General features: G+C 48.4%; 1 protein-coding gene across 1 annotated transcript; it reads right to left on the bottom strand.

Moving 5' to 3' along the window:
• Positions 1–4,972: 4,972 nt before the first annotated feature.
• Positions 4,973–22,149, bottom strand: LOC123727366 (glycerol-3-phosphate dehydrogenase 1-like protein). Its single transcript, XM_045696437.1, has 8 exons — positions 21,933–22,149; positions 21,252–21,429; positions 20,823–20,963; positions 12,247–12,385; positions 11,942–12,054; positions 7,869–8,105; positions 5,467–5,573; positions 4,973–5,250 (listed from the first exon to the last, which is right to left on the bottom strand). Exons 1-8 carry the CDS (start codon positions 21,974–21,976, stop codon positions 5,154–5,156), a joined length of 1,056 nt encoding a protein of 351 aa, XP_045552393.1. The 5' UTR covers positions 21,977–22,149; the 3' UTR covers positions 4,973–5,153.
• Between the last annotated feature and the right edge of the window lie 208 nt (positions 22,150–22,357).

Below are 22,357 nucleotides of genomic sequence, written 5' to 3'. Positions count from 1 at the left end.
CGATAGCATAATACATAATATATAGTATGTTCTGTAGAAAGTCGGTCATTTTGCAAAAATGTCTCTCATTAGCAAACACCTTTCCAGTTTTCACAATATGCAGAGAAAGGTCAGTGAAAACAGAGAGATATACATTTTTATTCCCATAGAAAACAGTGTTACTTTTACATTTTAAACCTTACGAGAACATGTGGCCCTTCAAATCACAGAGGACTGATTTAGTTACCAGGATGATAAATCACAGAGGACTGATTTAGTTACCAGGATGATAAATCACAGAGGACTGATTTAGTTACCAGGATCATAAATCACAGAGGACTGATTTAGTTACCAGGATGATAAATCACAGAGGACTGATTTAGTTACCAGGATCATAAATCACAGAGGACTGATTTAGTTACCAGGATGATAAATCACAGAGGACTGATTTAGTTACCAGGATCATAAATCACAGAGGACTGATTTAGTTACCAGGATCATAAATCACAGAGGACTGATTTAGTTACCAGGATGATAAATCACAGAGGACTGATTTAGTTAACAGGATGATAAATCACAGAGGACTGATTTAGTTACCAGGATGATAAATCCCAGAGGACTGATTTAGTTACCAGGATGATAAATCACAGAGGACTGATTAAGTTACCAGGATGATAAATCCCAGAGGACTGATTTAGTTACCAGGATGATAAATCACAGAGGACTGATTTAGTTACCAGGATGATAAATCCCAGAGGACTGATATAGTTACCAGGATGATAAATCACAGAGGACTGATTTAGTTACCAGGATGATAAATCCCAGAGGACTGATTTAGTTACCAGGATGATAAATCCCAGAGGACTGATTTAGTTTCCAGGATGATAAATCACAGAGGACTGATATTTTTTTTATTACCTAGGTAGTTAAACTGATAAGAAGGATTGCTTGGAGGTTGCAATCACAAGGAAAAATAAAATGCAAAGTTAATACCAAGTAACCTTCGTACGCCACACCCCATAACCTTTTGCTGTAGCGTGTTGGTCTGTCTAATCATCTACTGAATGCTGAACGTTCATAAGTAGACTGACTACATACTGTATGTGTATCCACTTCTAAAGTAGTGGAACATGCATTCAAGTCCAAATAGGCCTGGTAACCTGGTAACCTGGTCTGTTGGTTGCTCTTGCCAACTCCGTTCCTGTCATTGCCATGACAATGATTTGGTATGACGCCATAAACAGACTGGCACTCAGACTAAGTCCCTGGCGGTAGAACCAGTAAAGGCATCTTCATCATAATCGACCCACAAAAGCTGACGTTAGTAAACCACATTAGATGATATAGGGAAACAAATGAAACCCTTTTTTAATAATGGAATAAAAAAATAAAACACATTGAAATAATTGCCTTCCTACCGTCTGAATGCAGTAGGATACAGATACTATACATGCACTATTTATTTTACACTCTTGCCATTCACAAATGTATCTGTCAATCACTACACACTTAGAATTAGTGGTGACTCGAGGAACCCTGGAGTTCCTCAAGAACCTATGCATATCCCAAAGCTGGAATAGTTTCCGCTTTATTACTGTATGTAATCAGCCATGTTCATATTATTAGAATATGTAATATGCATAAATATTCAAGGAACATTTTTAAATTGCAGTGTACAAACTTAACATGAACAGGAATGACATTTACGCTAACGGGTGACCAAAAATAACTATCTGAAAGCCATGCCTCCAATAAGCCACGCCTTCAATCTGATAGGCTGCCACCTCTACAAGATATAATTAAAAAGGTTTAAAAAAAGAACTACCATCACAAAAAGGATCCGGTTTGAATCTTTACGCGGGAGTTCCTCGACGACCCTTTTCAGAGGGGTTTCTCGACGACCCTTTTCAGAGGGGTTTCTCGACGACCCTTTTCTGAGGGGTTTCTCGACGACCCTTTTCAGAGGAGTTCCTCAACGACCCTTTTCAGAGGAGTTCCTCAACGACCCTTTTCAGAGGGGTTTCTCGACGACACTTTTCTGAGGGGTTCCTCGAGGAACCTTCAAATGTAAACGTTCCGCCGGTGTGGCAAACCAAAAGGTTCTTCCAGACACCTTTACTTTTAAGAGTGTATAAATGACCTGTCATTCAGGCCCCACCGTTCTAGCAACAACAAAAAAAATTGGTGGGGGATGCCTGTTTTGCATGTTATTTTGGCATTAATACGTGTCACATATCAGTTTTCAAACAATGTAAAAAAACAAAACAATTGAGTTAATAAAGCCGCATACAAACATGGTCTCTTTTTTGTTTTCTTGAGTAAGGCAGCTCCAAAATGCAGGTGTTTCAGTGGTTTCTATGGTGGTGGGGCAGCCAGCGGAAAATACAGAGCGTAGGGGTTGGTAATGTTCTCTAGTTGCGCTGTGATTGGCTCAGTGTTCTGTCACTCATGGGGACACTACGTCACCACCAAATCTAAGGGTAGAGCTTGAAAATTCAAGCCCCTTGGGTGTTGCCATAGAGTTACATTAGAAGTGTCCATCCAAGAAGGCTCAAGGTCATTGGCCACAGATAAAATTACGTCAAATCACGTTATATCTAAAGCAGCTTTGATTGGACTGATCATGTCAACATCATACTTTCAAAATCTTAGCTAGCAGTCATCATCATGAATCAAGTTAACAATCTACTGGCAAATCCTTTTTAATCCTTTTCATATGAAGAGAAATAATGAAGAGAAATTATAGATAAAATGTACTGGTGCTCATCGGCCATTGGACATAAACATTACACAAGTTGGAAATCGCAAATTCAACAATGACTGGTTTAGAAGGAATCAGTGACTAACTGCAATCATTGCAAAGCAATCACTAGCCTGCTATTCAGTGGAGTGGCTGTGTGGTCCCAAGTCTGGGTTTAAGGGTCTCTTTTCCAAGCTTAAAAGGATAAACATTCCACATTGACCATGCTGTCAATCCAGCATGACTTCTGCCGTGCTCAAAACAACTGGAAACTCAGAACTGGGAAATTGGATTTTCAAGACAACTGGGAACTCTGGGAAAAAAACGAGCTCCAACTGTGAAAATTTAAAAAAAAACTGTTTTGAATGGTCATCCAACTCGGAATTGCAAGTCGGGAACTCAGGCCTATTTCTAGAGCTCCGACCTGAAGATCACTGACGTAATCATGATTCAAACTTGTTTTTTTTCTCCCAGAGTTCCCAGTTGTCTTGAAAACACCATAAATCCAGAGAATACCAGACTTTGATGACCTAGTTTGATGACAAAATTTGCCCACGAAGGACCATCGCACCACATTCCTGTTCAAGTGAGCACAGCACAACAAGGTGAGTCCAAAAATGTATTGTACGCTGCTTCATAAATGATGTAATATGCCAGGGAGATATGTGTACTGTAGCTAAGAAAGTAATACTAAGTGTATGTTGTGTAGTTAGCTGTTAGTAGCCCATGTCCCTCACCCTAATTTGGCCTATTTTCAGCTCTTCATTTTGCCTTCTGTTCTGACTTGGTGGTTCCCATGTAGCATTTAGTCTGTCTTAAAGAAATGTCATCATCGAATATTGTAAGAGCTTTCATTGTCTGCTTATACGCCACCTTTATTTATCCTATGGTTCTGACTTCAGGTACAGGGAGAATACTGTAAGAACTTCTGAATTCTGTCGCTGTACATTTCTAAAGTGCTGAACAAATAGTTATATTGACTACGTCCGTCCTAGCTCGCTCATTAATGTCTTATTCGAAATTACGGATTGCCTCTTATCCGCTCGTCGTCCCCTTATGCCTTAGTTTGTACATCTCAATTGTCAGTAGAAACTACATTTGTTTAAGCAAGTCAGCCATATCAGCGATGTTTTTTTAAAAGGCAGTAAATGAGGCTGAATGAACTGTTTTGCTGCCAGACAAGGCTCCGCTGATAGCCAGGTGTAGCAGTGGTAAGGTGTTGGGACTCTGCTGTTGGGACTCTGCTGTTGGGACTCTGCTGTTGGGACTCTGCTGTTGGGAAGGCTTTATATAGGCCCTAACAGTGTGTGGGAATCGCTTGTCACCGTTATAGTGCAATTAATGTCTTGTTTAGTGTTGTGTTGTGTAGTGGCTTTGCTGGAATGCATCTAAAACATGTTTTTTTTTGTTTGCCCCACCAAGATTTACACGCTAAAATCACCACTGATAATGATTGGGGATTTAAATTAGTGAAGCAAGGACTGCATTTGAATTTTTCCCACTTGTTCCCTTTGTAAAAAAAACTAAAAATGTATGGCTCCATTGGGATTGACTGTAAAGTAATGTCATTAAAATGATATGAATGGCAGTGAAACAGTATAAAATGACACAAGTTCCCCTCAGGGGAAAAATGTAGTAATTTCATTCTATTCTAATTAACGATTTTGAAATGGGCCACTGAAACTCATTACTTCTCACAAAGTTAATTATGTTATAACACCCCCCCCCCCCCCAACCCCCCCAACTGGTGTCCATAGAGACACTTTTGAGCCCTAATGGCTGGCTAGTAGCATCGGAGGTCATTCAGGTTCAATAACACTGAAGGAAACCGACATCCACCCGTAGATATTGTATGTCAATGTGAGGTACTGTTTCACCAGACACTTAGCAGCACCCGTGGCTCATCACTTTAACAACAATATTGTAAATAGCATCTACTCTGTAACTTTTGGTCCCTGAACCTTGAAGGGTAGGGGTGGGGAGGGAGGGAGGGAGGGAGGGAAGGGCTGGGGAGGGGAGGGAGGGAAGGAGGGAGGGAAGGGGAAGGAGGGGAGGGAGGGAAGGAGGGTAGGTAGGTAGGGACAGGAGGGGAGGGAGGGAGGGAGGGAGGGAAGGGTAGGGTAGGGTGGGGAGGGAGGGAAGGGGTGGGTAGGGGAAGGAGGGAAGGGGGAGGTAGGGTGGGGAGGGAGGGAGGGAAGGGGTGGGTAGGGAAGGAGGGAGGGAGGGAGGGAGGGAGGGAGGGAGGGAGGGAGGGAGGGAGGGAGGGAGGGAGGGAGGGAAGGAAGGGTAGGGTGGGGAGGAAGGAAGGAAGGAGGGTAGGTTGTTTGAAAGAACAGCTTCTCTATAGATAGAGGTCAGAGGAGAGCAGCTGGAGAGGAGAGATGGAGCTAGCTCTGCTATCTGAAGTTAGCCTAGCATACCTAGCTAGCTGCACTCACAGGTGCTCTGGGTGACTCTGTAGACAGGAGATCATTTCCTGTACCGGCTTGCCCTCGAAACAGATCTGATACACTGCCACAAACAGAGGGAACCTGGGAAAGACACAACAGAATGACAGTTAAAATGGAAAGATACAACCACCCCCCTCTCTCTCTCCCATCATTAGATCAAGTCTGGGCTCATGGCCGGGACCACAGGGTAATACAGGTGGAATGGGTGACAGACTACATTTGGCTAGGTACTGTATCTGGATCGACCAGAGAGAGAGAGAGAGAGAGAGAGAGAGAGGAAGACAGAAAGGGACTCACTTATCCACCAGTCCCTTCTGTTTGAGGATGTGGTAGACTTCAGCTGAGGTAGCAGGACCCTGGAGCTTCTGTCCATTCAACATCTCCTGCTCCAGGACCTCAATAGTCTAGCAGGGAGACAAATACATGACATTACCATGTATCTGTGTAGGAGTTAGGCCTATACTGTTTACACTGCCATGGGGTGGTGTAACGTTCCCATGGGATGGTGTAACGTTGACATGGGGTGGTGTAACGTTCCCATGGGGTGGTGTAACGTTGACATGGGAGGTGAAAACGTTGCCATGGGGTGGTGTTATGTTGCCATGGGGTGGTGTAACGTTGACATGGGAGGTGAAAACGTTGCCATGGGGTGGTGTTATGTTGCCATGGGGTGGTGTAACGTTGACATGGGGTGGTGTAACGTTGCCATGGGGTGGTGTAACGTTGCCATGGGGTGGTGTAACGTTGACATGGGGTGGTGTAACGTTGACATGGGGTGGTGTAACGTTGCCATGGGGTGGTGTAATGTTGCCATGGGGTGGTGTAACGTTGCCATGGGGTGGTGTAACGTTGCCATGGAGTGGTGTAACGTTGACATGGGGTGGTGTAACGTTGCCATGGGGTGGTGTAACGTTGCCATGGGGTGGTGTAACGTTGCCATGGGGTGGTGTAACGTTGACATGGGAGGTGAAAACGTTGCCATGGGGTGGTGTAACGTTGCCATGGGGTGGTGTAACGCTGCCATGGGGTGGTGTAACGTTGCCATGGGGTGGTGTATCGTTGCCATGGGGTGGTGTAACGTTGCCATGGGGTGGTGTAACGTTGACATGGGGTGGTGTAACGTTGCCATTGGGTGGTGTAACGTTGCCATGGGGTGGTGTAACGCTGCCATGGGGCGGTGTAACGTTGCCATGGGGCGGTGTGACGTTGACATGGGGTGGTGTGACGTTGACATGGGGTGGTGTAACGTTGCCATGGGGTGGTGTGACGTTGCCATGGGGTGGTGTAACGTTGACATGGGGTGGTGTAACGTTGCCATGGGGTGGTGTAACGTTGCCATGGGGTGGTGTAACGTTGCCATGGGGTGGTGTAACGTTGCCATGGGGTGGTGTAACGTTGACATGGGGTGGTGTGACGTTGCCATGGGGTGGTGTAACGTTGCCATGGGGTGGTGTAACGTTGCCATGGGGTGGTGTAACGTTGACATGGGATGGTGTAACGTTGACATGGGGTGGTGTAACCTTGCCATGGGGTGGTGTAACGTTGCCATGGGGTGGTGTAACGTTGACATGGGGTGGTGTATCGTTGACATGGGAGGTGAAAACGTTGCCATGGGGTGGTGTAACGTTGCCATGGGGTGGTGTAACGTTGCCATGGGGTGGTGTAACGTTGCCATGGGGTGGTGTAACGTTGCCATGGGGTGGTGTATCGTTGCCATGGGGTGGTGTAACGTTGCCATGGGGTGGTGTAACGTTGCCATGGGGTGGTGTAACGTTGCCATGGGGTGGTGTAACGTTGCCATGGGGTGGTGTTATGTTGCCATGGGGTGGTGTAACGTTGACATGGGGTGGTGTAACGCTGCCATGGGGTGGTGTTATGTTGCCATGGGGTGGTGTAACGTTGCCATGGAGTGGTGTTATGTTGCCATGGGGTGGTGTAACGTTGACATGGGGTGGTGTAACGTTGCCATGGGGTGGTGTAACGTTGCCATGGGGTGGTGTAACGTTGCCATGGGGTGGTGTATCGTTGCCATGGGGTGGTGTATCGTTGCCATGGGGTGGTGTATCGTTGCCATGGGGTGGTATAACGTTGCCATGGGGTGGTGTAACGTTGCCATGGGGTGGTGTAACGTTGCCATGGGGTGGTGTAACGTTGCCATGGGGTGGTGTATCGTCGCCATGGGGTGGTGTAACGTTGCCATGGGGTGGTGTAACGTTGCCATGGGGTGGTGTTATGTTGCCATGGGGTGGTGTTATGTTGCCATGGGGTGGTGTATCATTGCCATGGGGTGGTGTAACGTTGCCATGGGGTGGTGTATCGTTTCCATGGGGTGGTGTTATGTTGCCATGGGGTGGTGTATCGTTGCCATGGGGTGGTGTAACGTTGCCATGGGGTGGTGTTATGTTGCCATGGGGTGGTGTATCGTTGCCATGGGGTGGTGTAACGTTGCCATGGGGTGGTGTATCGTTGCCATGGGGTGGTGTTATGTTGCCATGGGGTGGTGTAACGTTGACATGGGGTGGTGTAACGTTGACATGGGGTGGTGTAACGTTGACATGGGATGGTGTAACGTTGACATGGGGTGGTGTAACGTTGCCATGGGGTGGTGTAACGTTGCCATGGGGTGGTGTAACGTTGCCATGGGGTGGTGTAACGTTGCCATGGGGTGGTGTAACGTTGCCATGGGGTGGTGTCCTTACCTTTCCTGTCTTGGCGAAGGCCTCGGCAACGCGCCGGTTGCGTCCTCCATAGCAGGTCGTGATGAGGTCAGCCACGCCGCAGCTCTCCAGGAAGGTTGCAGAGGAGACGACGCCATCTTTACTGAAGAGCTTAGCGAAGGCTATCATCTCCATCAGTCCTAGTCTGATTACCGCTGCCTTGGTGTTGTCCCCACACCTCAGCCCATCACAGAACCCTGCTCCTACTGCTACAATGTTCTGAGGAAGAGAGAAGAAAACATACAGGCAACAGGTTATTACCACAGCCTTACCATTTACCATGCACACACACACTACCATGCACACACACACTACCATGCACACACACACTACCATGCACACACACACTACCATGCACACACACACTACCATGCACACACACACTACCATGCACACACACACTACCATGCACACACACACACACACTACCATGCACACACACACTACCATGCACATACACACACACTACCATGAACACACACACACACTACCATGCACATACACACACACTACCATGCACATACACACACACACTACCATGCACATACACACACACACTACCATGCACACACACACTACCATGCACACACACACACACACTACCATGAACACACACACACACTACCATGCACATACACACACACTACCATGCACATACACACGCACTACCATGCACATACACACACACACTACCATGCACATACACACACACTACCATGCACACACACACTACCATGCACACACACACACACTACCATGCACATACACACTACCATGCACACACACACTACCATGCACACACACACTACCATGCACATACACACACACTACCATGCACATACACACACACACTACCATGCACATACACACACACACTACCATGCACATACACACACACACTACCATGCACATACACACACACTACCATGCACACACACACTACCATGCACATACACACTACCATGCACACACACACTACCATGCACACACACACTACCATGCACATACACACACACTACCATGCACATACACGCTACCATGCACACACACACTACCATGCACATACACACACACTACCATGCACACACACACACACTACCATGCACATACACACTACCATGCACATACACACTACCATGCACATACACACTACCATGCACATACACACTACCATGCACATACACACTACCATGCACATACACACACACACTACCATGCACATACACACACACTACCATGCACATACACACACACTACCATGCACACACACACTACCATGCACATACACACACACACTACCATGCACATACACACACACACTACCATGCACATACACACACACTACCATGCACACACACACTACCATGCACACACACACACACACTACCTTGCACATACACACTACCATGCACATACACACTACCATGCACATACACACACACACTACCATGCACACACACACACACACACACACTACCATGCACATACACACTACCATGCACACACACACACTACCATGCACATACACACACACTACCATGCACATACACACTACCATGCACATACACACTACCATGCACACACACACACTACCATGCACACACACACACACACTACCATGCACACACACACACACTACCATGCACATACACACACACTACCATGCACATACACACTACCATGCACACACACACACTACCATGCACATACACACACACACTACCATGCACATACACACACACTACCATGCACATACACACACACACTACCATGCACATACACACACACACTACCATGCACATACACACACACACTACCATGCACATACACACTACCATGCACACACACACACTACCAGGCACACACACACACTACCATGCACACACACACACACTACCATGCACATATACACACACTACCATGCACATACACACTACCATGCACACACACACACTACCATGCACATACACACACACACTACCATGCACATACACACACACTACCATGCACATACACACACACTACCATGCACATACACACACACACTACCATGCACATACACACACACACACTACCATGCACACACTACCATGCACATACACACACACACTACCATGCACATACACACACACTACCATGCACACACACACACACACACTACCATGCACATACACACACACACTACCATGCACATACACACACACACTACCATGCACACACACACACACACTACCATGCACATACACACACACACTACCATGCACACACACACACACTACCATGCACATACACACACACTACCATGCACATACACACTACCATGCACATACACACACACACTACCATGCACATACACACACACACTACCATGCACATACACACACACACTACCATGCACATACACACACACACTACCATGCACAAACACACACACACTAACATGCACATACACACACACACTACCATGCACATACACACACACACACACACACTACCATGCACATACACACACACACACACACACACACTACCATGCACATACACACTACCATGCACATACACACACACTACCATGCACATACACACACACTACCATGCACACACACACACACACTACCATGCACATACACACACACACACTACCATGCACACACTACCATGCACATACACACACACACTACCATGCACATACACACACACTACCATGCACACACACACACACACACTACCATGCACATACACACACACACTACCATGCACATACACACACACACTACCATGCACATACACACACACACTACCATGCACATACACACACACACTACCATGCACACACACACACACTACCATGCACATACACACACACTACCATGCACATACACACTACCATGCACATACACACACACACTACCATGCACATACACACACACACTACCATGCACATACACACACACACTACCATGCACATACACACACACACTACCATGCACAAACACACACACACTACCATGCACATACACACACACACTACCATGCACATACACACACACACACACACACTACCATGCACATACACACACACACACACACACACTACCATGCACATACACACTACCATGCACATACACACACACTACCATGCACATACACACACACACTACCATGCACATACACACACACACACTACCATGCACATACACACACACTACCATGCACATACACACACACACACACACACACACACACACACACACACACACACACACACACACACACACACACACACACACACACACACACACACACACACTACCATGCACATACACACACACACTACCATGCACATACACACACACACTACCATGCACATACACACACACACAACCATGCACATACACACACACACACATTACCATGCACATACACACACACACACACACTACCATGCACATACACACACACACACACACACTGGGGCGAGTACTTAAGAGTTACCTTCAGGGCTCCACAGAGCTCTACAGTGTATTAGAGTTACCTTCAGGGCTCCACAGAGCTCTACAGTGTATTAGAGTTACCTTCAGGGCTCCACAGAGCTCTACAGTGTATTAGAGTTACCTTCAGGGCTCCACAGAGCTCTACAGTGTATTAGAGTTACCTTCAGGGCTCCACAGAGCGCTACAGTGTATTAGAGTTACCTACAGGGCTCCACAGAGCTCTACAGTGTATTAGAGTTACCTTCAGGGCTCCACAGAGCTCTACAGTGTATTAGAGTTACCTTCAGGGCTCCACAGAGCTCTACAGTGTATTAGAGTTACCTTCAGGGCTCCACAGAGCTCTACAGTGTATTAGAGTTACCTTCAGGGCTCCACAGAGCTCTACAGTGTATTAGAGTTACCTACAGGGCTCCACAGAGCTCTACAGTGTATTAGAGTTACCTACAGGGCTCCACAGAGCTCTACAGTGTATTAGAGTTACCTACAGGGCTCCACAGAGCTCTACAGTGTATTAGAGTTACCTTCAGGGCTCCACAGAGCTCTACAGTGTATTAGAGTTACCTTCAGGGCTCCACAGAGCTCTACAGTGTCTGCATCGTCCACCACTGTGATCCTGAAGTTAGGAGTCTGCAGGAGCTCCTTGAAGAGCAGGCCGTTCTCCATGATCTTACTGCCTGGTAAAGCAACATGTTTTACATCCAACACATAGACAGCCTATCACTTCATCTCTGTCAAAGCTTATTGTATTAATTACTATCTATCTCATTCCATATAGTTATCAAATAACTTCACAGCTTTCTTCTACATTCCTGTATACAAAATGTCTATGCAATTATATTGATAAGTGATGCTGAGGGTATTCTTACCGATGGTGGTCTCACAGAAGTTCTCTGCTGCCACCTCGTTGGCGATGTTAGCTCCCATCAGAACACTGACGTCGATAGCCATCTTCTCCCTGATTATGTCTGAGATGAGCTTCAGGCCCTCCGGGCCCTCGTCTATTCCCTGTGGGGACAAGACACAGCTACATGCTTCTATAGTGTCTTTCATTCCATTTGTTTTACACGGCAATGTGAGAGAAAATATCTTAGCCTACGCAGGCAGGCAGGCGGGCGGGCGGGCGGGCGGGCGGGCGGGCGGACGGGCGGGCGGGCGGGCGGGCGGGCGGGCGGGCGGGCGGGCGGGCGGGCGGGCGGGCGGGCGGGCGGACGGACGGACGGACGGACGGACGGACGGACGGACGGACGGACGGACGGACGGACGGACGGACGGACAGACAGACAGGACACTACAGTAGATCCAGAGTTAACTACTCTACTCCCCCTGATATTAGCCTACTCTCTCCTGCTGATGCTAACTCAATCTGGGACAGGGATGGGAGTACCGAGAGGAGAGCATATCATGTCCCCGCAAACATCACTCTTGAAATATTCAAACATCATAAGCCAGATGTGGGAGTTTAGTTGCCGTGGAGAGAGACAGAACCAGCTGGTGACAGAAACAAACTAGGCCAAGCCAAGGTACTGTGGGTTCGTTTTCTTCCTGAATAACTAGAACTCTGCAGAAGTAGTTGTCACTGACTGAAGACTAGGCATTAATACATTCATTGTCAGTAGAGAGAGAGAGAGAGTAGGCTGAATAAGAGAGAGAAGCCTATTAAATGAATCCCAACACCATAATTGTCTGATTACATTCTTGGAGAACGGGAGGACTATCCTCTCTCAAAAAACAAATGAGCCTGTAGTTAATTATGTAGTAATAGTTTTACAAGCCTCTCCACTAAAATAAAGCTTCTCAGAAAATCCTGTCTTCTTAACCACACAAATCCCTCTTTACAAAGGCCCTGCTCTGGCCCAATCCAGAGGTTTAATACAAGGCCCTGCTCTGGCCCAATCCAGAGGTTTAATACAAGGCCCTGCTCTGTCCCAATCCAGAGGTTTAAAACAAGGCCATGCTCAGGCCCAATCCAGAGGTTTAATACAAGGCCCTGCTCTGGCCCAATCCAGAGGTTTAATACAAGGCCCTGCTCTGTCCCAATCCAGAGGTTTAATACAAGGCCCTGCTCTGGCCCAATCCAGAGGTTTAATACAAGGCCCTGCTCTGGCCCAATCCAGAGGTTTAATACAAGGCCCTGCTCTGGCCCAATCCAGAGGTTTAATACAAGGCCCTGCTCTGGCCCAATCCAGAGGTTTAATACAAGGCCCTGCTCTGTCCCAATCCAGAGGTTTAATACAAGGCCCTGCTCTGTCCCAATCCAGAGGTTTAATACAAGGCCCTGCTCTGGCCCAATCCAGAGGTTTAATACAAGGCCCTGCTCTGGCCCAATCCAGAGGTTTAATACAAGGCCCTGCTCTGTCCCAATTCAGAGGTTTAATACAAGGCCCTGCTCTGGCCCAATCCAGAGGTTTAATACAAGGCCCTGCTCTGGCCCAATCCAGAGGTTTAATACAAGGCCCTGCTCTGTCCCAATCCAGAGGTTTAATACAAGGCCCCGCTCTGGCCCAATCCAGAGGTTAAATACAAGGCCCTGCTCTGGCCCAATCCAGAGGTTTAATACAAGGCCCTGCTCTGGCCCAATCCAGAGGTTTAATACAAGGCCCTGCTCTGGCCCAATCCAGAGGTTTAATACAAGGCCCTGCTCTGGCCCAATCCAGAGGTTTAATACAAGGCCCTGCTCTGTCCCAATCCAGAGGTTTAATACAAGGCCCTGCTCTGTCCCAATCCAGAGGTTTAATACAAGGCCCTGCTCTGGCCCAATCCAGAGGTTTAATACAAGGCCCTGCTCTGGCCCAATCCTGAGGTTTAATACAAGGCCCTGCTCTGGCCCAATCCAGAGGTTTAATACAAGGCCCTGCTCTGTCCCAATCCAGAGGTTTAATACAAGGCCCTGCTCTGGCCCAATCCAGAGGTTTAATACAAGGCCCTGCTCTGGCCCAATCCAGAGGTTTAATACAAGGCCCTGCTCTGGCCCAATCCAGAGGTTTAATACAAGGCCCTGCTCTGGCCCAATCCAGAGGTTTAATACAAGGCCCCGCTCTGTCCCAATCCAGAGGTTTAATACAAGGCCCCGCTCTGGCCCAATCCAGAGGTTTAATACAAGGCCCTGCTCTGGCCCAATCCAGAGGTTTAATACAAGGCCCTGCTCTGTCCCAATCCAGAGGTTTAATACAAGGCCCTGCTCTGGCCCAATCCAGAGGTTTAATACAAGGCCCCGCTCTGTCCCAATCCAGAGGTTTAATACAAGGCCCTGCTCTGGCCCAATCCAGAGGTTTAATACAAGGCCCCGCTCTGTCCCAATCCAGAGGTTTAATACAAGGCCCTGCTCTGGCCCAATCCAGAGGTTTAATACAAGGCCCTGCTCTGGCCCAATCCAGAGGTTTAATACAAGGCCCTGCTCTGGCCCAATCCAGAGGTTTAATACAAGGCCCTGCTCTGGCCCAATCCAGAGGTTTAATACAAGGCCCTGCTCTGGCCCAATCCAGAGGTTTAATACAAGGCCCTGCTCTGGCCCAATCCAGAGGTTTAATACAAGGCCCTGCTCTGTCCCAATCCAGAGGTTTAATACAAGGCCCTGCTCTGGCCCAATCCAGAGGTTTAATACAAGGCCCTGCTCTGGCCCAATCCAGAGGTTTAATACAAGGCCCTGCTCTGGCCCAATCCAGAGGTTTAATACAAGGCCCTGCTCTGTCCCAATCCAGAGGTTTAATACAAGGCCCTGCTCTGGCCCAATCCAGAGGTTTAATACAAGGCCCTGCTCTGGCCCAATCCAGAGGTTTAATACAAGGCCCTGCTCTGTCCCAATCCAGAGGTTTAATACAAGGCCCCGCTCTGGCCCAATCCAGAGGTTTAATACAAGGCCCCGCTCTGGCCCAATCCAGAGGTTTAATACAAGGCCCCGCTCTGGCCCAATCCAGAGGTTTAATACAAGGCCCTGCTCTGGCCCAATCCATAGGTTTAATACAAGGCCCCGCTCTGGCCCAATCCAGAGGTTTAATACAAGGCCCCACTCTGGCCCAATCCAGAGGTTTAATACAAGGCCCCGCTCTGGCCCAATCCAGAGGTTTAATACAAGGCCCCGCTCTGGCCCAATCCAGAGGTTTAATACAAGGCCCTGCTCTGGCCCAATCCAGAGGTTTAATACAAGGCCCTGCTCTGGCCCAATCCAGAGGTTTAAAACAAGGCCCTGCCCTGGCCCAATCCTGAGGTTTAATACAAGGCCCTGCTCTGGCCCAATCCTGAGGTTTAATACAAGGCCCTGCTCTGGCCCAATCCAGAGGTTTAATACAAGGCCCTGCTCTGGCCCAATCCAGAGGTTTAAAACAAGGCCCTGCTCTGGCCCAATCCAGAGGTTTAATACAAGGCCCTGATCTGGCCCAATCCAGAGGTTTAATACAAGGCCCTGCTCTGGCCCAATCCAGAGGTTTAATACAAGGCCCCGCTCTGGCCCAATCCAGAGGTTTAATACAAGGCCCCGCTCTGGCCCAATCCAGAGGTTTAATACAAGGCCCCGCTCTGGCCCAATCCAGAGGTTTAATACAAGGCCCCGTTCTGGCCCAATCCAGAGGTTTAATACAAGGCCCCGCTCTGGCCCAATCCAGAGGTTTAATAGAAGGCCCTGCTCTGGCCCAATTCAGAGGTTTAATACAAGGCCCTGCTCTGGCCCAATCCAGAGGTTTAAAACAAGGCCCTGCCCTGGCCCAATCCTGAGGTTTAATACAAGGCCCTGCTCTGGCCCAATCCTGAGGTTTAATACAAGGCCCTGCTCTGGCCCAATCCAGAGGTTTAATACAAGGCCCTGCTCTGGCCCAATCCAGAGGTTTAATACAAGGCCCAGCTCTGGCCCAATCCAGAGGATTAATACAAGGCCCTGCTCTGGCCCAATCCTGAGGTTTAATACAAGGCCCTGCTCTGGCCCAATCCAGAGGTTTAATACAAGGCCCTGCTCTGGCCCAATCCAGAGGTTTAATACAAGGCCTTGCTCTGGCCCAATCCAGAGGTTTAATACAAGGCCTTGCTCTGGCCCAATCCAGAGGTTTAATACAAGGCCACGCTCTGGCCCAATCCTGAGGTTTAATACAAGGCCCTGCTCTGGCCCAATCCTGAGGTTTAATACAAGGCCCTGCTCTGGCCCAATCCAGAGGTTTAATACAAGGCCCTGCTCTGGCCCAATCCAGAGGTTTAATACAAGGCCTTGCTCTGGCCCAATCCAGAGGTTTAATACAAGGCCTTGCTCTGGCCCAATCCTGAGGTTTAATACAAGGCCCAGCTCTGGCCCAATCCTGAGGTTTAATACAAGGCCCTGCTCTGGCCCAATCCAGAGGTTTAATACAAGGCCCTGCTCTGGCCCAATCCAGAGGTTTAATACAAGGCCCTGCTCTGGCCCAATCCAGAGGTTTAATACAAGGCCCTGCTCTGGCCCAATCCAGAGGTTTAATACAAGGCCCTGCTCTGGCCCAATCCAGAGGTTTAATACAAGGCCCCGCTCTGGCCCAATCCAGAGGTTTAATACAAGGCCCCGCTCTGGCCCAATCCAGAGGTTTAATACAAGGCCCCGCTCTGGCCCAATCCAGAGGTTTAATACAAGGCCCCGTTCTGGCCCAATCCAGAGGTTTAATACAAGGCCCCGCTCTGGCCCAATCCAGAGGTTTAATAGAAGGCCCCGCTCTGGCCCAATTCAGAGGTTTAATACAAGGCCCTGCTCTGGCCCAATCCAGAGGTTTAATACAAGGCCCTGCTCTGGCCCAATCCTGAGGTTTAATACAAGGCCCTGCTCTGGCCCAATCCTGAGGTTTAATACAAGGCCCTGCTCTGGCCCAATCCAGAGGTTTAATACAAGGCCCTGCTCTGGCCCAATCCAGAGGTTTAAAACAAGGCCCTGCTCTGGCCCAATCCAGAGGTTTAATACAAGGCCCTGCTCTAGCCCAATCCTGAGGTTTAATACAAGGCCCTGCTCTGGCCCAATCCAGAGGTTTAATACAAGGCCCCGCTCTGGCCCAATCCAGAGGTTTAATACAAGGCCCCGCTCTGTCCCAATCCTGAGGTTTAATACAAGGCCCTGCTCTGGCCCAATCCAGAGGTTTAATACAAGGCCCTGCTCTGGCCCAATCCAGAGGTTTAATACAAGGCCCAGCTCTGGCCCAATCCAGAGGTTTAATACAAGGCCCTGCTCTGGCCCAATCCTGAGGTTTAATACAAGGCCCTGCTCTGGCCCAATCCAGAGGTTTAATACAAGGCCCTGCTCTGGCCCAATCCAGAGGTTTAATACAAGGCCTTGCTCTGGCCCAATCCAGAGGTTTAATACAAGGCCTTGCTCTGGCCCAATCCAGAGGTTTAATACAAGGCCACGCTCTGGCCCAATCCTGAGGTTTAATACAAGGCCCTGCTCTGGCCCAATCCTGAGGTTTAATACAAGGCCCTGCTCTGGCCCAATCCAGAGGTTTAATACAAGGCCCTGCTCTGGCCCAATCCAGAGGTTTAATACAAGGCCTTGCTCTGGCCCAATCCAGAGGTTTAATACAAGGCCTTGCTCTGGCCCAATCCTGAGGTTTAATACAAGGCCCAGCTCTGGCCCAATCCTGAGGTTTAATACAAGGCCCTGCTCTGGCCCAATCCAGAGGTTTAATACAAGGCCCTGCTCTGGCCCAATCCAGAGGTTTAATACAAGGCCCTGCTCTGGCCCAATCCAGAGGTTTAATACAAGGCCTTGCTCTGGCCCAATCCAGAGGTTTAATACAAGGCCCTGCTCTGGCCCAATCCAGAGGTTTAATACAAGGCCCTTCTCTGGCCCAATCCAGAGGTTTAATACAAGGCCCCGCTCTGGCCCAACCCAGAGGTTTAATACAAGGCCCCGCTCTGGCCCAATCCAGAGGTTTAATACAAGGCCCTGCTCTGGCCCAATCCAGAGGTTTAATACAAGGCCCCGCTCTGGCCCAATCCAGAGGTTTAATACAAGGCCCTGCTCTGGCCCAATCCAGAGGTTTAATACAAGGCCCTGCTCTGGCCCAATCCAGAGGTTTAATACAAGGCCCCGCTCTGGCCCAATCCAGAGGTTTAATACAAGGCCCTGCTCTGGCCCAATCCAGAGGTTTAATACAAGGCCTCGCTCTGGCCCAATCCAGAGGTTTAATACAGAAAGGGGAGAGAGAACCCTGATACAGTTATAAAGCTGTTCTAACTACATCATCTGATTTAAAAGATGGTTCTTTTTAACTACATAAATGTATGACAGATCTAGGTAGACCATGGCAGAGAGACCATATGCACCATTAGATAAATAAGCTCTTGTGGACAGACTACGTAAACATTCAGCATCTAACCAAATTACACAAGACTTTACTTTCCTGGTTAATCAAGATATTTTTAAATAGAACAACAGGTCATTAAACCCATTGGGTAGGTATATGGTATATGGCTACATCTGTCTGTATGTTTTTCTACCCTGCTGTCACTGAGTTCAGGACAGGTAGTGTTTCCTACCCTGCTGTCACTGAGGTCAGGACAGGTAGTGTTTTCTACCCTGCTGTCACTGAGTTCAGGACAGGTAGTGTTTTCTACCCTGCTGTCACTGAGGTCAGGACAGGTAGTGTTTTCTACCCTGCTGTCACTGAGGTCAGGACAGGTAGTGTTTACCTACCCTGCTGTCACTGAGGTCAGGACAGGTAGTGTTTTCTACCCTGCTGTCACTGAGTTCAGGACAGGTAGTGTTTATACCCTGCTGTCACTGAGGTCAGGACAGGTAGTGTTTTATACCCTGCTGTCACTGAGGTCAGGACAGGTAGTGTTTCCTACCCTGCTGTCACTGAGGTCAGGACAGGTAGTGTTTTCTACCCTGCTGTCACTGAGGTCAGGACAGGTAGTGTTTATACCCTGCTGTCACTGAGGTCAGGACAGGTAGTGTTTTCTACCCTGCTGTCACTGAGGTCAGGACAGGTAGTGTTTTCTACCATGCTGTCACTGAGGTCAGGACAGGTTGTGTTTTCTACCCTGCTGTCACTGAGGTCAGGACAGGTAGTGTTTTCTACCCTGCTGTCACTGAGGTCAGGACAGGTAGTGGTTTCTACCCTGCTGTCACTGAGGTCAGGACAGGTAGTGTTTTCTACCCTGCTGTCACTGAGGTCAGGACAGGTAGTGTTTACCTACCCTGCTGTCACTGAGGTCAGGACAGGTAGTGTTTTCTACCCTGCTGTCACTGAGTTCAGGACAAGTAGTGTTTATACCCTGCTGTCACTGAGGTCAGGACAGGTAGTGTTTTCTACCCTGCTGTCACTGAGGTCAGGACAGGTAGTGTTTTTCTACCCTGCTGTCACTGAGGTCAGGACAGGTAGTGTTTCTACCCTGCTGTCACTGAGGTCAGGACAGGTAGTGTTTTCTACCCTGCTGTCACTGAGTTCAGGACAGGTAGTGTTTTCTACCCTGCTGTCACTGAGGTCAGGACAGGTCGTGTTTCTACCCTGCTGTCACTGAGGTCAGGACAGGTAGTGTTTTCTACCCTGCTGTCACTGAGGTCAGGACAGGTAGTGTTTCCTACCCTGCTGTCACTGAGGTCAGGACAGGTAGTGTTTACTACCCTGCTGTCACTGAGGTCAGGACAGGTAGTGGTTTCTACCCTGCTGTCACTGAGGTCAGGACAGGTAGTGTTTTCTACCCTGCTGTCACTGAGTTCAGGACAGGTAGTGTTTTCTACCCTGCTGTCACTGAGGTCAGGACAGGTCGTGTTTCTACCCTGCTGTCACTGAGGTCAGGACAGGTAGTGTTTTCTACCCTGCTGTCACTGAGGTCAGGACAGGTAGTGTTTCCTACCCTGCTGTCACTGAGGTCAGGACAGGTAGTGTTTACTACCCTGCTGTCACTGAGGTCAGGACAGGTAGTGGTTTCTACCCTGCTGTCACTGAGGTCAGGACAGGTAGTGTTTTCTACCCTGCTGTCACTGAGGTCAGGACAGGTAATGTTTTGTCTACCCTGCTGTCACTGAGTTCAGGACAGGTAGTGTTTTCTACCCTGCAGTCACTGAGGTCAGGACAGGTAGTGTTTTTCTACCCTGCTGTCACTGAGGTCAGGACAGGTAGTGTTTCTACCCTGCTGTCACTGTGGTCAGGACAGGTAGTGTTTTCTACCCTGCTGTCACTGAGGTCAGGACAGGTAGTGTTTCTACCCTGCTGTCACTGTGGTCAGGACAGGTAGTGTTTCTACCCTGCTGTCACTGAGGTCAGGACAGGTAGTGTTTCTACCCTGCTGTCACTGAGGTCAGGACAGGCAGACTGGACAGGGCTCCATATAGCCTTGTGAGGAGGAGAACACTGAGAAATGAGAGGGCTCCATATAGCCTTGTGAGGAGGAGAACACTGAGAAATGAGAGGGCTCCATATAGCCTTGTGAGCCCTTATGTGTTTTAGGTTGGAGAGTAAACATAAGAGTAGGACGTTGGGCGGCGTGAAACTCTTACCTTAATGAGTGTGATTCCCCTGGCCTGGGAGGAGACACATCCCACCATCTCATCACACAGCTTCCTGATGAACTGGTGAGGAACCACGAACACTAGGAGGTCAGCCCCCTCAGCAGCATCCTGGAGCTGGGGTACCGCCACCTGTTGAGAGGGGGGGGTGAGAGAGAGGGAAGGAGGGTGAGAGGGGGGTGAGAGAGAGAGGGAAGGAGGGTGAGAGAGGGGAGTGAGAGAGAGAGGGAAGGAGGGTGAGAGAGGGGAGTGAGAGAGAGAGGGAAGGAGGGTGAGAAAGTGGGGGGGGTGAGAGAGAGAGGGAAGGAGGGTGAGAGAGCAGGGGGAGGGCGGAGAGAGAGGGGGGGGGGTTGGTGATTGTGTAAACTACAAGCATTCAGTCTTTGTTTAAACTCATTTCTGTTCAGAAAGTCCTCTCACCACATTGTCAGGTAGTTTGTATCCAGGCAGGTACTTGACATTCTCATGGTCTGTGTTGATGATGTCTGTGAGATTCCTGCCGTTCACGTTCTCCTCAAACACCCACATCTTGACCGTGGTGGCAAAACGCTGCAGGGTCTGAGCATTACTGCCGATTATCCTGGCAATGGCTGAACCCCTGTAGGGAAGAAGAATCATTTATGTACATTACACTTCTCTACAATATACCATTTACCATCATCCTGTGGCAAGAGACAATAGCAAAAAACGATCAAAATTATTATCATAACTGTTCACCATTATTTTAGAATGGATAACCTATAATATTCTGCCTTGTCCTTTGTCAAGAATTTGCTCATGTCATAAACATTATCCTTAAAACATTATCGTACAGAAATGCATTGTAGTCGCCTCAACATAAGTGGATTGAAACCCCCACGTTGCTCTCTGCTCATGTTCTCCTTGACAATATCTACAATGTAACGTCGATGTTATCCAATGGAGCCGCGCTCGCCTCTGCGCCAGAGAGAGAGATACCTACACGGTAAGAGACAGACACTAATGCTGCTCTAGCTAGCCAACTGGCCCAGTAACATCTATCTTACCATCTCTAGAGGTTGCACGGCATGTTGCCTGTCATCGATAGGAGCAACAGTGATCATTGACAGTGACTGAACTCACCAGTTTCCAGAGCCGACAATACACACTTTCAGAGGCGACGCCATTGGAGATGTTTCCTATATGCTTCCGGAGAAGAAACTGTTCAAAATGTATTGATTTCGAAGATATAGGTAACTAGTGACAGATGATATGTGGAGTGGATTTATGGAGAGGAGACAAGAGAGAGCCGCTACGCTACTACAGACTGGACTACTGTAAATGACATCACCAAGGAGATGCCGCACTGGAGGATTCTGGGATTTCGAGTTTTTTTATGTTTGTTACAATTAGCAGGTAGAAGTTTATTATCCTATTTCATCTGATGTCTGTCCCCTGATAAATTGCAAGACAATTGTTGCAATGTTTACTAATGTCTCTTTTCTGGAAGAAATTCAAGAAGAATATTAATTGAATAGCCTTACATTTTCATATCAAATAGGTTAAAT

This window comes from Salmo salar, chromosome ssa02 (genome assembly GCF_905237065.1).
Source record: "Salmo salar chromosome ssa02, Ssal_v3.1, whole genome shotgun sequence".
NCBI lineage: Eukaryota > Metazoa > Chordata > Actinopteri > Salmoniformes > Salmonidae > Salmo > Salmo salar.
The sequence above is the reverse complement of the archived record's forward strand: the minus strand, read 5'-3'. Positions and strand labels throughout refer to the sequence as shown.

Excerpts from the sequence above, each read along its gene's own strand:
- LOC123727366 (XM_045696437.1), bottom strand. The coding sequence starts at position 21,976 with ATGGCGTCGCCTCTGAAAGTGTGTATTGTCGGCTCTGGAAACTG. Across the intron at positions 8,106-11,941 it reads AGCTCTGTGGAGCCCTGAAG|AACATTGTAGCAGTAGGAGC; the intron begins GTAACTCTAATA and ends TCTCTTCCTCAG. Across the intron at positions 5,251-5,466 it reads CAGAAGGGACTGGTGGATAA|GTTCCCTCTGTTTGTGGCAG; the intron begins GTGAGTCCCTTT and ends TGTCTTTCCCAG.